Source organism: Hyperolius riggenbachi, chromosome 7 (genome assembly GCF_040937935.1).
Source record: "Hyperolius riggenbachi isolate aHypRig1 chromosome 7, aHypRig1.pri, whole genome shotgun sequence".
NCBI classification, from domain to species: Eukaryota; Metazoa; Chordata; class Amphibia; order Anura; family Hyperoliidae; genus Hyperolius; species Hyperolius riggenbachi.
In genome coordinates this window covers 214394303-214407454 of record NC_090652.1, presented here as the reverse complement: position 1 = coordinate 214407454, position 13152 = coordinate 214394303, and the positions used below count along the sequence as shown (strand labels likewise).

The 13152-nt window shown below is 42.7% G+C and overlaps 1 protein-coding gene across 5 annotated transcripts in view; it reads left to right on the top strand.

Annotated features, from left to right (window-relative positions):
* Positions 1 to 13152, top strand: part of TRAK2 (trafficking kinesin protein 2) — a 94511-nt gene that overhangs the window by 49326 nt on the left and 32033 nt on the right. For all 5 annotated transcript variants that reach the window (XM_068245156.1, XM_068245152.1, XM_068245155.1 and 2 more), the window contains one exon: positions 2609 to 2725. In XM_068245156.1, coding sequence (XP_068101257.1) covers positions 2609 to 2725 — 117 coding nt within the window. The remainder of the gene's footprint in view (positions 1 to 2608; positions 2726 to 13152) is intronic.

Genomic DNA, 13152 nt, shown 5'->3' with positions numbered 1-13152 from the left:
CACAGGATAAAGCCGAAAAAGCTCACCCTGCTCCTGCACAAGTCCTGGCGGCGTTTATTACCATTCCCCCTCCAGGTAATTTGGCTTCCAGCTATTGCTTTTTTTGACGGCGCCCAACTTACTCAGAGTGCCATTATAGCCGTAATTCCTATTACAGCCTATGGTGGCGCCGGCTGTGCCCAAATCTTCTGCACTTTTTTTTAACAGCGCTCGCTTGACAGGGTTGGAAGACTTGAACTAGGGCTTTAATTACTTCTGATCTCCAAACAGATTAATGCAAAAATTACCTCATTAGAACCTTTATGGCATTGCTCTTTGTGCCCTTAATATATCTCATCCTGTTCATGCGGGAACCCTGGAAACCGGAGAACCACTATAAGAAACCGAATATATTCCAGAATGCAAAGATCAGAACTGATCATCAGATTACAAATATGCGTAAACTTTTTTTTCACCCTGGGATGCAGCAATATTAGATGTTGTTTACACAGTATACATGTTGCTATAAAGTAAATTATGGCAAATACGGCATTGCGAGATTGGGTGAGAAAAATCAGCAATATGAGTTATTGCTTTATTGATCAGGGAGCATTTTGAAGCTGAATTAACATGCTTTTAAGTCCACTTTTCCTTTGATCGCTTTAGCAGTTGACACATGCCTAATGCAGCATCTTGTCTGCCAGTTACTTTAGCTTGGCAAAAATGGCAGTCCACCATAGCAGTGGATGTACATTTTTACAACCAATTCGGCTACATTTTTGAATGCTTTCATTTGAATGCATGAGGTAGCAGTGGACTGACATTTATGCAGGAAGTACTCTTTGTACTCTGTCTGGTTAGCAAGATTTGCAGTGCTGACTTCCTGTGTTAGTATCAGGTGCTGCTTGTCTGGACTCAACAGCAGTCTGTGGTGTGTCCAGAGTCCTTACAAAGTCCAGTTATCTGACACACAAGGTAGATGGGGAGGAGTTGGAAGGGAAACCAAGCAAATCTTTCATTGAGAGCATAGAGCTAGCTCTGCCCATCTCCTCTGTGCTGCGGAAAGATTATTTGTGGCCAGCACTGCAGAGTCTCATAATCTTTTTTTTCTGTTTAATACCTCGCTGTATTGTATGTAATAAAACATTCACTTTTTACTACACTTTTCTCCAGGGCATTGAGAAATGGCTTCTCATTACATCCTGGGAAACAGTAGACATGGCTTTTAAAAACACACTAGGTTGGCTTAAAGTAAACCTGTAAGGAAAAGTTCCCCTGTGGAGGAATCCTCTGGATCCTAATGAGGCTTTCCCCATCCTCCTGTGCTTTCTTTTTCCAGCGCTGGCTTTCCCGAACGGCAATAATGTTTACGTCTGCGCAGTACCAGCTTCCTCTCAGGCTCCGTTGGAAATGGCCAAGCACGATCTTTATTTTTCAGTTTTCAGCCATTATAGTTTTAAAATAATTAATTCTACCATAATTAAAATCCACACATTTTATTTGGCCATTTGTCACGGTTATTGCAACGTTAAAATTATATCACTAGTATGATGTACGGTGACAATATTTTATTTGGAAATAAAGGTGCATTTTTTCAGTTTTACATCCATCACTAATTTTTAACCCATTTAATAATTATATGCCCTCTTGACATGGATATTATTCCCCCCCCTAAAGTCAGTAGGTGTGTTTTTTTACTATATAGCCACAAGATTTCTACACTGAGCAAAAATCCTATTAATGTACTTTGTACACTACATAGGATACAGTGTGTTACATTGTAGCTAGGGAAGTGATGATGCAGGCTTCCATTGGAAACCTGCGATCACAGTGCCGGCGGGGAGATTAATGAATGGGAACTTTGTTACCATTCATAAATGTAACAATCGAGCAGCGGAAACCTGCGGGAGACAGCGCGGTTGCTCTATTTAAGAATAAACACCGTTTTTGAACGAAAACAGTGTTTATTCTCTGCAACAGCGCGATCGCCTGCACACGTAACTCACCCCACCCCCCAACCTGCAGTGACGTGACTAGTACCTCCCTGCGGCTCTAGCAGCTGTCGCTGGTAAGTATCAAATCTTTACTTTCCAAGGTCTCTGGTTTACTTTAAGCCACAGAATTCTTCACTGGTGCTTTAGTGGTCTTGATCACCTACTTATATTTGTACATGGTATAGCAGCAATCATTAACAATCATTAACTTGTTTACATGCTTGTCACACTAAATCTGTCCTTGGACAGCAGGTTTTAGGACTCCGAATTATGAGATTATGAAATGTACAGTGCTGGGAGGGCCTAATTGAACATTTAGACATGGGCACATACCACAGTATGCCACCTGTTTCACATATTTTGTTATATAAATTTGAAAATTTGAAACTGGATTTTCACAAGAAACAAATTGCATTTGACACAGCTTTCCCTAATAAATCTTTCCCTGCACTCCCGGCCAATGAGTGTCATGCATTAGAGGAGCTGTGTTCAGATGTTATATCATAGGGCACATAATGCAAGTGGATTTAAATTGAATTTGATGTGACCTCACCAATCCCAAGTGCTTTGGTAGCTTCCTTTGATTAAGCAAATGTGAAATGTCAGAAATCGTCTTATTTTTTTTTCATGAACAGAGGGACCGAGATCTGGAACTAGCAGCTCGTATTGGCCAGGCCCTTCTGAAAAGAAATCACATATTGACAGAACAGAATGAGTCTTTGGAAGAGCAGCTGGGCCAAGCACTGGATCATGTAAGTGCCTAAATGCATGTTAACCCATTGTGACTTTGGACAGTATTCTTCAAAACAGAGCTTTTGTTTAGGAAAGGTTCTTGAAATATCTGTAATGCACTTAAAGGGAATCTGAAGCGAAAATAAACTTATGAGGTAATGAATTGTATGTGTAGTACAGCTAAGGAATAGAAGATTAGTAGCACAGAAAAATCTCATATTGTTTCCAGTAAAGGAAGAGATGAGAAACTTCAGTTATCTATGCAAAAGAGGGGGGGGGGGGGGGATGGGGGGGGACTGCACTCTGTTATTCAGGCTTTTCAGAATTACACCTTACTGCCAGTCTGATTTATTGGTAGGTGAACAGAGGCGCCAGAAGGATAAAAGTACATTAAATTTTTAAATTGCTGGGAGGAAGTGGTGGACTTGCCTCCGTTAAAGCAGACACCAAGGACTGTAAATTTATAGATCTACACATTTATTGAAAATACCCCAAAGATGCAACGCGTTTCACGGGCACAGCCCACTTCTTCAGACAATAAGCAGGGGATAAACAGCAATTCAGTTATAGCAAGCAGAGCACCTCTGTCACACAAATTCATGACTTCTCAATACAACAAGTGATCAGCCACTCCCTGCTGAAACATAACCTGGGTAGAACTTGGCATCTGGAGGGCACTTGGCCTTAGACTGTTGCCTCAGGGATTGAGTCCCAATCTATGTGGGTGATAATCGCTGTGCATTTGTACACCCTTTAATAGGGGGTTTTCTAATCAGAGAGAACAAAATGATAAACTCTGCAATTAACTGTTGATGTGCACTACCAATTCAGGAGGGTGGGGGTTCCACTGCTGCAGATGAAGAAAACACAACCACTGAATTATTACCTCATACCATCATACCAATATAAAAAAACACACATATCTAGGCACATCGCCTCTAGTTAGGACATTAAAAAAGTTATTAAGGAAAGGGAGGTGCTGAAGGGGGTGTGGCCAAAAAACAGCAAAAATCTATTAACCCTTCGCACTCTCGCATGCAAATCTTCAAACAAATGCATTCACAGATTCACTCATCCAGACCCCGGCTTTTAACTTAGTTGTAGGGATAACAGTGGTGCCTAGGTGAGTGAATCTGTGAATGCATTTGTTTGAACATTTGCATGTGGGAGTGCGAAGGGTTAATAGATTTTTATCATACCAATATAGACGATCACTCGGAATACATTACGGTATAGTTCGATATTCCAAGATGGCAGGATTTATAAACCATTCTTTAATAACGAGTACATTAGTGATAACACAGAATCCTACAGTATAATAGGGTACAATACCCTACTGCTACTACAATATAATAGATGTGAGCTAAGTAATTGGGTCCAATAAGCTGAATAATGTATACAGAAAAAAGTTTAGCAGCTGCAAAATCATATAATGTACATTCAAAGAGTATGATAAGCTCTACTACAATGACTTCTAACTTAAGGTAGCCATACACTGGTCCATTTGCCATTAGATCGACCAACTGACAGATCCCTATCTGATCGAATCTGATCAGAGAGGGATCGTATGGCTGCCTTTACTGCAAACAGATTGTGAATAGATTTTCAGCCTGAAACCGATCACAATCTGTTGAGCTGCTCCTGCCGCCTGTTCCCCGTGCATAAATAATATCAGGGCTGTGAAGTTGGAGCAATTTTGGGTACCTGGAGTCGGTGGTTTCAATAAACTGAGTCGGATGATTTTTGAACTAAATCCATAGCCTTTGTAAAAATTAGACAAAGGAGTCTGAGTCGCGGAGTCAGAGCAATTTTGGGTACCTGGAGTCTGAGTCAGTGGTTTCATAAACGGAGGAATCGGAGGATTTTTGTACCGACTCCACAGCCCTGAATAATATCCATATGAGAATGTTGTGAAGCTGTGCTAGTTGCGTATATTTAGACCCCAGGTATATTACCAACATTGGCCAATTTTCCAACCTGCAGCTAAATGTTAGTTGTAATGGAAGCTTGTGTAATAGAAGCTCATGCTTAAAGATTGAGAGCATGAGCACTTAATACACTCAAAGGCTTATATGTAATGTTAACAGCAGCATAGACTGATCCTCAACACAAGTTTACTATTGTTTTCTGTGTAGATATCTGGAAAACGTTTTTAAATCCATGTCCATGCAGTGTTAGGCCACATACACACATCAGACCATAGTCTTTTGAAAATGAAAGATTACAGACCAATTTTACCCCCTTCCATGTAGTATGAGAGCCAGACCTACACAGTCTTTTCTATGGAGCTTAACTCCCCATCAGAAAAAAATCTTTGCAAGATGCTGCACACACAGATGCTGTACAGACACAAAAGATCAGTATCTGCAAAAGATCTGTATCCGTTCCTGCAAATTGCATTCATAGTCTATGAGATCTGCAGATCATCATACACACCTTGTTTAACTAACATTCATCTGCAGATCAGACAATCATTTGCAGATCTGAAAATCCATCCTGGTGGATCTGATCTGCAGATGAATGGCTGTTAAACAAGGTGTGTATGATGATCTGCAGATCTCATAGACTATGAATGCATTTTGCAGGAACGGATCTTTTGCAGGAGCAGATCTTTTGCAGATACTGATCTGTTGAATGTCTACAGCATCTTTGTGTGCAGCATCTTGCAAAGATTTATGTCTGATGGGGAGTTAAGCTCCATAGAAAAGACTGTGTAGGTATGGCTCTCATACTACATGGAAGGGGGTAAAATTGGTCTGTGATCTTTCATTTTCCAAAGACTATGGTCTGATGTGTGTATGAGCCTTAAGTCATGCTTTAGGAAGATATGCAGTTAGATTTAAAAGCATATGTATCGCTTAGGTCGGCTGGGCCCTCACCAGTATGCAGTATTTTTATTAAAACTTTTGATTCAAACCTCTTGGTGAAACAGTTTGCAGTTTATTAATGTCATTTCATTTTTAGCAGTGCCTACTGAAGTGTATCATATCTTGCAGGCACAAATGCTTCTACAAAGTGATCCATTTAGTTCAGCTTCATGGTGTAATGTAATGAATTCCCAGCGGAAAGCCTCATTCCTTTTAGTGATGTCATGAAAATGTTCCATTATTAGCTTTTTGAGTTGCTGCTTGGTTTCCAAAATGATTCAACTGAATGGGCATGTAGTCCTGTGTATACCACCCTACACACTGCCAGTTAATCATCATATTTTATACCTGCATTGATCGCTTTCCCATAATGCAACGGCTTTATCCACCCCGTGCATTCATGTGTAAATATGTTTGTAGTTTCTTGGATAAAGCGCATATTTTTCTTTTCAAACTACAGTATATCATGGATTTGGCATATTGATGAACTTTTCCTTTGTAGTAACAAGTTTACTTAAAGCGGACATGGGGCTGCTCAAACCTTGCTCATGCCTGACACAATCTGCCCATCAGGCAATGGAGAATTGAAAGGTAGTGGAGTAGAGCAACACTTATGTGGGACTACGTTGCTGTACAAGTAATGCCAGCCCTCCCCAAAAAACTGTTTTGCTGGACACGTGACCTCCATATTTCATGGGGCTAAAGGGACCCTGTTGTGTGAGAGGAATGGAGGCTGACACATTTTTTTTCCTTTTAGGCAATGTCCGTTACACGCACGCACGCACGCACGTACGTATGTATGTATACAGACTCTATTATATTACCTTTTTTTTTTTTTAAATGAAAATCCTTTAAAGAGGAGCTGTCAGCCATACTATCTCAGGGAAAAAAATACACATATAGAAGTAAATACATACTTGCTCTACTCACATAACATATGTATTGCACTGTCCACATTTTGATTTTAGTTATTTTTCTACAGTAAAAGAGAAAATCCTTGTTAGCATTTCCAATTTTAAGTGTGGCTATTTTGAAGCCAATTCTGATGTAATTTCCTCCCTTACTCTCCTCTGCCTGATCTTGCCCGCCCTTCACTATAGAAAAGTGCATTGTCTCAGCATGAGGAATATTGGCCACAGTGTTCTCCCCAGAAATTTTTTCCAGCTGGGTGGTATGTAAAAGTAGCCGGGTGGGGGAACCATGAGCGCGCCCAGACTGGTGCTGCTGCTCTTTAAGGCTGCTCCAGACATTACATCTCATTTCTGCTACTTTAAACCTCTTAATGAAAAGACTGGACCGAATTTTCAGTGGATTCTAATGTAGCACTTCTCCAGCAACACCTATAACCTTTCAGAACACCTGGATTACTTGGGATGGCAAAGATTTAAGCTGGATTGGATCTTCCTTGGTATCACACACGGCTGAACACTGCACACCTTCCTTGGAATTGACCTGAGACCTTAAAGACTTTCTGCCTCTTTGTGCCTGCCCTCTCCCATCCTGTGAGTAACTTTCATCGATTATCTACAGCATCTATGCTCAATAGACTATATTTTTCTACATATATTATACATTATATCTTCAAATTCCTAAACAAAGAACTGTTTTCAAATTCATGCTGTCCATCCATACATCTCTGTGTAAGGACAATTCAGTCTATACAGGCCCTTTGATCTCTGCAGGATACCAGCCACAGCTGACAAAGTTCACACCTTGACTCTAAATAGGACCTATCTCAACAGGAGCCCTGAGCTGTCTCTTGTCCATCCTAATGTGTAAACATCAATATTCAGCAGAGAGACTTCTAGCTGTATACCAACCAAGAAATATCTATCCAATTGACAAATCCACAATAATTCTACTGAAGTCTGTTGGAATCTTCAGAAAGACAAAGAGAGGCTCGAGAGGACGTGGGAAAAGATATTCTTCACCGCAGAACCAAAATAACTCTGTGACAAAATCTACAGAGTACACCCAGCCAACAACCCTAATAGCTCCAGCACAATCCAGCAGAGATGACAGCCACACATCTGGAGACTGTTCTGTCTTGGAGTCATCAATCTCAGACCCTAGCTCCCAGGGTAGCCCCATCAAGGCTGTCCTCTGTAATGTCAGATCGATAAACAACAAAACAGCAATCATACATGATCTAATAGTCTTCTGATCTGGCCTGCCTGACTGAAACCTGGCTTTCTGAACCAGTTGGCCCCACCCTGGAGGCTGCCGTGCCAACAAACTATTCCGTGATATACTGCAACAGGAAAGAACGCAGGGGAGGAGGGGTTGCACTTTGCTTTAGATCAGCTTTGAAAATCAGACCACTTACTGTAGGTCCTACCAACTCGTTTGAATGCTTGGGGGTGCAACTTTCAGCTGAGAAAAACATTAACATATTGCTGATCTACCGCCCACCAGAAAAACACTCAGACTTCCTTAAGGAACTTGTAGACCTCCTATGCAACCTAACACTGGAACACCCCAGATGGATTGTTCTTGGAGATTTCAATACATGGGTGGATGACTCCTCTTCAAAACTTGGAATAGAGCTACCTCGTGCCTTACATGAACTGGGCTTCCTCCAATCAATCAGCTCTGCTACTCACAGGAAAGGCCACACTCTGGACCTTATATTCCATACTGGGCTGTCAATAGCCAATGTGGAAATTAATCCTGTTGCCTGGTCAGACCATCACACTATCCACTTCTCCCTCTCAATACCAGCTGTCAAACACCAGGTCAAGAATCAAATAAAATATCGCCGCTTAAAAGGGCTAACACCTCAACATATCCGAGATAACCTTAGCTTTGATGAATTGACTGACTCCAGGTTGGACCCTGATACTCTGGTGTTTAAATACAACAAATGTGTGTCCTCCACCTTTTGAGACCATTGCTCCTCTGCGCACCAAATATCTTACTCCACACCATCATGCACAGTGGTTTGATAACGCTATAAAAGAGCTGAAAAGACAAGGCCGAAAACTTGAGAGACTGTGGCGCAAATCTCAGTCCCCAGAAGACAAACATGCCTTAATCCTCCACTTGAAGAGCTACCAAAAGGTAATCACGGGAAAAAAAATCATCCTTTCTATCACAAGAGATTGCAAATGCAGTTAACAAACCAGCCCAACTGTTCCGCACAGTGGAAAAACTCTGCAACCCGGCATGTCAAAAACTTAACATCGAGTCTTCAAAGGACCTCTGTGACCAATTTGCCCATTTCTTCACAGACAAAGTCTCCGCTATAAGGTCCGCCATCCAACTTACAGCATCTGAGCCTAATATAGCGCCGAAGACCATTAGCAGAGACAATGTAACACCTTGGTCAAACTTCAAAGAAATTGATGAAGAAGTCAAATCAAGCATCCTCCTTCACGTCCGCCTAACTACCTGTGATCTAGATCATGTTGAACTGCCCCGACCTGTTCGTACCGGTATTCCTAAAAATTGTTAACTGTTCCTTAAAATCAGGGATATTTCCTGCTTTACTGAAGGAAGCAATCATCAGGCCTCTCCTCAAAAAACCCTCACTGGACCCAGATGCAATGACCAGCTACAGACCTGTCTCTAACCTCCCCTTTTTGGGCAAGCTAATTGAAAAAGCGGTTTACCTCCAGCTAGAAGCCAAAATCCTACAAAACAGTTATGACCCATTCCAGTCTGGCTTCAGGAAACACCACAGCACTGAAACTGCCCTCATCCAAATATGCAACCACCTGCTCATGGCAAGAGACAGAGGAGAGTGCTCCATCCTCATACTGCTAGACCTTTCTGCAGCCTTTGATACAGTTGACCATGACATCTTGATAAACAGGCTACAGGAATACTGCGGCATTGATGGCATAGTTCTTCAGTGGTTCCAATCCTTCTTGAGTGGCAGAACCCACAAAGTGTCTATGGGGCCCTTCCTGTCCACCCCTGTATCACTTAAGTATGGGGTGCCCCAGGGCTCAATCCTCTCTCCCCTGCTTTTCACGATTTACATGTTACCGCTGGGAAAACTAATCCAAAAACATGGCCTGACATACCACTGCTATGCAGACGACACCCAACTATATCTTTCCTTCAAGCCTGGTGTGACAGACCCAACTCTAACTATAAACGCCTGCTTACGTGAACTACAGCAATGGATGAATGACAACTGGCTGAAACTAAATGCAGACAAAACTGAAGTCCTTCTGATAGGAGGGCAGAGCATGATAACAAAACAACTTAACTTGCAGTCTTCACCACTGGGAATAGGAGGCACGGATCTGCGCAGCTCTGATCATGTGCGTAGCCTGGGAGTTCTAATTGATTGGGATTTAAACTTCAGAACTCAAATCTCTGCTGTGGTGAAATCATCCTATTTTCACCTGAAGAACATTGCAAAAATCAAGCACCTCATACCCCCAGAAGATCTGCCAACCTTAGTCCACGCCTTCATCACATCCCGACTGGACTACTGCAATGCTCTCTACACTGGCCTTCCAAAAAAGGTCTTGTATCGACTACAGCTGATACAGAATACTGCTGCCAGACTGCTAACCAACCAACCCAGTCACTTCCACATAACGCCAGTCCTGCACTCCCTTCACTGGCTACCTATAGAATGGAGGGTCCTATTCAAGATCGGCCTACTGACATTTAAATCCCTGAATAATCTAGGCCCTGGATACATGAAAGATATGTTGCAGCTGCGTAGCAATCCCCGTATTCTCAGATCAACAGGTTCTAATAATCTAGTCATACCCAGAGTGCACTTGGAAACTTTTGGTCCCAGAGCCTTCTGTCATGCTGCCCCTACGTTTTGGAACTCCTTACCTCAACAGATCAGGACAGCCCCATCCCTGGACGTGTTTAAATCCAGACTGAAAACCCACCTGTTCAGTCTGGCATTTGCAGAAATATAACTTTTGTTGTGTGAATACTTCATCCTACTAATTACTGAATCTGAGAGAGCCTAAGCGCTTTGAGTCCTATGGGAGAAAAGCGCTATAGAAATGTTATTGTATTGTATTGTAAGTCGTGCAGGGTGCCACTAAGTGGGGAATTGCATGCCCCCTTCTCATAAATTGACATGCTAGGATCCGTATTTTGTACTAGAATATCTTAAAGGGATACTTAACTGAAGAAAAAGTAGGCTAGTTACTTACCTGGGGCTTTTTCTAGCCCTCTAAAGTCCTCCTGCTCCCTCATCGTCATTCCACGCTGCTCTGTTCCTTAGCCCCGCACGCCCTCAATCATGCTCCTGTGGCCAGGAGTGCTTTTCTCATGTGTAGTACCAATTTTTAGTTACCGCACAAGTGCAAAACGCTACCGGTCACAGGAGTGTGATAGAGGAGGCGAGTGACATGTGGCCGCGCATGCGGCCACATGTCAAAGTGGTGCGGAATGACTGCAAGGGACAAGAACAACTTAAGGGGCTGGAAGAAGCCCCAGGTAAGTAACTGGCCCTTTTCCTTTAACAGTTATAGTGCCCTTTTAAAGTTCTAACTACCCTTCTACTGATTTGACAATGGGCAGCTTTTCCTATGTACATGGATGGTCCCAGTGTGGAAAAGAGGATTTCTGGGCCATAGTATTGATAAGCAGGCAGCTTATTAATATCATGCTATGGCCCCAGATATCCCCTCTTACACAACCCATGTATATAGGAAACATGGGGAAAAAAATCTTGGTAGTTTCATTTTCAATTCTCCCCCCCTCCCCCCTCCATCCACACTCACTTCTGTCATCAATCAGTGCCCAGGAAAAGCAGTGGCAGGACAAGATAATTGTGAGGGTCAAGCATAGTAAAGTTCTAGCTAACGGGGGGGGGGGGGTGGGGGATTTGAGTTAGAGGTCCCCTTCCTCCATTAGTAGACGCCAGTGAGACTCGCACAAACATGCTGCGGCTGGCAGCAGGACCAGTACAGGGAGAGGAGAGGAGAGTCTGGCTGGACATGCCACACAGAAGAGACCTGCGCGTTATCTTCAGCTCATTTGAGCTGCCGAGTACAGGGAGAGGAGGAAGATTCTAATCTTCCTGAGCGGCGCTTCCTCTCCAATCTTCAGCTCATATGAGCTGCGTGACGTCACCTGCATTCCCTGCCCCTCCACACGACTGCCGGGAGCTGGGGAGGAGGGCGGAGATAGCATCCCTGAGTGACAGCGGCTGGCTGCAATGATACAACCGCCGCTGATCACTAATTGGTGCACAGAGCAAGGATCATTTTATCCGGGCGCTCATGGATTTCACCTGGGTGGCTCGCCTGGGTAAATGGCTCTGGGGAGAACACTGGGCCAATTAGAGAAGAATAGAGGTGTGGGAGGGGAAAATAGGAGGGAAAAAGGCTTCAGCCAATCAGGCTGCATTAGTTAAGTCTGAGGGGAAGTATAGAAGCAAAAAGACAACCCAGTATGCCCTGCAGCTTCCTTTTTGTGTACCAAATAGGAGTAGGGTAAACTGGGGAATGATCATTTATCAATAAGAAGAGAAATAGTGATTTTATCTTTTGGATTGACTGGTTAGCATCCGTATTACTTGTTTACCAGATAAAAATAAAGAATTGATTTTATGCCCGACAATTACACTTTAATGAGCTTAGTATGACAAGCAGATTATATGTATAACCCTTTTATACTCAGCTTCCAAAATGTATTGAACTATAAAGTATAGCTTTCACATTTTGGAGAAATCCACACTACTTGCCTTGGTCGATAGGCATGTCCTAGCCTATGGAAAGAGGTGGAATGGAAGAAGTTAGAGGCTCTGCACAACACCAAGGAAGGAAGAAATGAAACAGAATACTGTTGCAGTAAATTTGATGTTTTCTTTAATGGGAGGAGACAGTTGGCGTTATACACCTAACCTGTCTATACTGCAACCCTCAGTGCACATTGCTAATTTGCCTCATACCTCAGTATACCTTTTTATGTCTTTTACTCTCCTCACACTCTCCCTGATATTTACCCCCTTACTGCCTGGACAGAGTTTTGAGAAAGACAGTTAAATAGTTGTATCAGGGCCATGTCAGACGAGAGAATGTTGGCAGCCCACCATGCAACTTAGATTTTACCATCTTGTTCAGGCAGGAAACACACTACACACGTTTGTGCATGTTATGCTGTGAACGGCAAAATGTGCACGTTTCTACAGGCTATTGAAGTCAATAGCCTTGCGAGGGAAACGCGTCTGTTGCGTCTGTTCGATCGTTTTTGCGTTCACATTTTTTTTGCGTTTTCAACTCTGGTTTCTGGTTTTTTTTTTCTGCAGCCTTTCATACAGTACATGCTGCAGTAGAAACGTACGTGAAAAACGTACGTGTTAAACGCGAATGCAAAAACCAACGGAAACCTGGGAATCACACTGGAAAACTTCCCTGTAAGCGTGTTCCCTGCCTCACTCTTCCTGCCCCTTTTGTAGTATGAGTGGCTAACTAAAGTCTTAAAATTGTCACTGTTTACTCTTTCACCACATTGTACTAGTAAGTTTGAACAAAATTGTAGTTTATGACCAGCTCTAGTCACATCTACTCAGATACTGAACCGTTGCTACTAATGTGATCCAGTGCAGATGCCAGCATCTGTGCAACTCTGGGGCTGAAGCAACTTGTTAC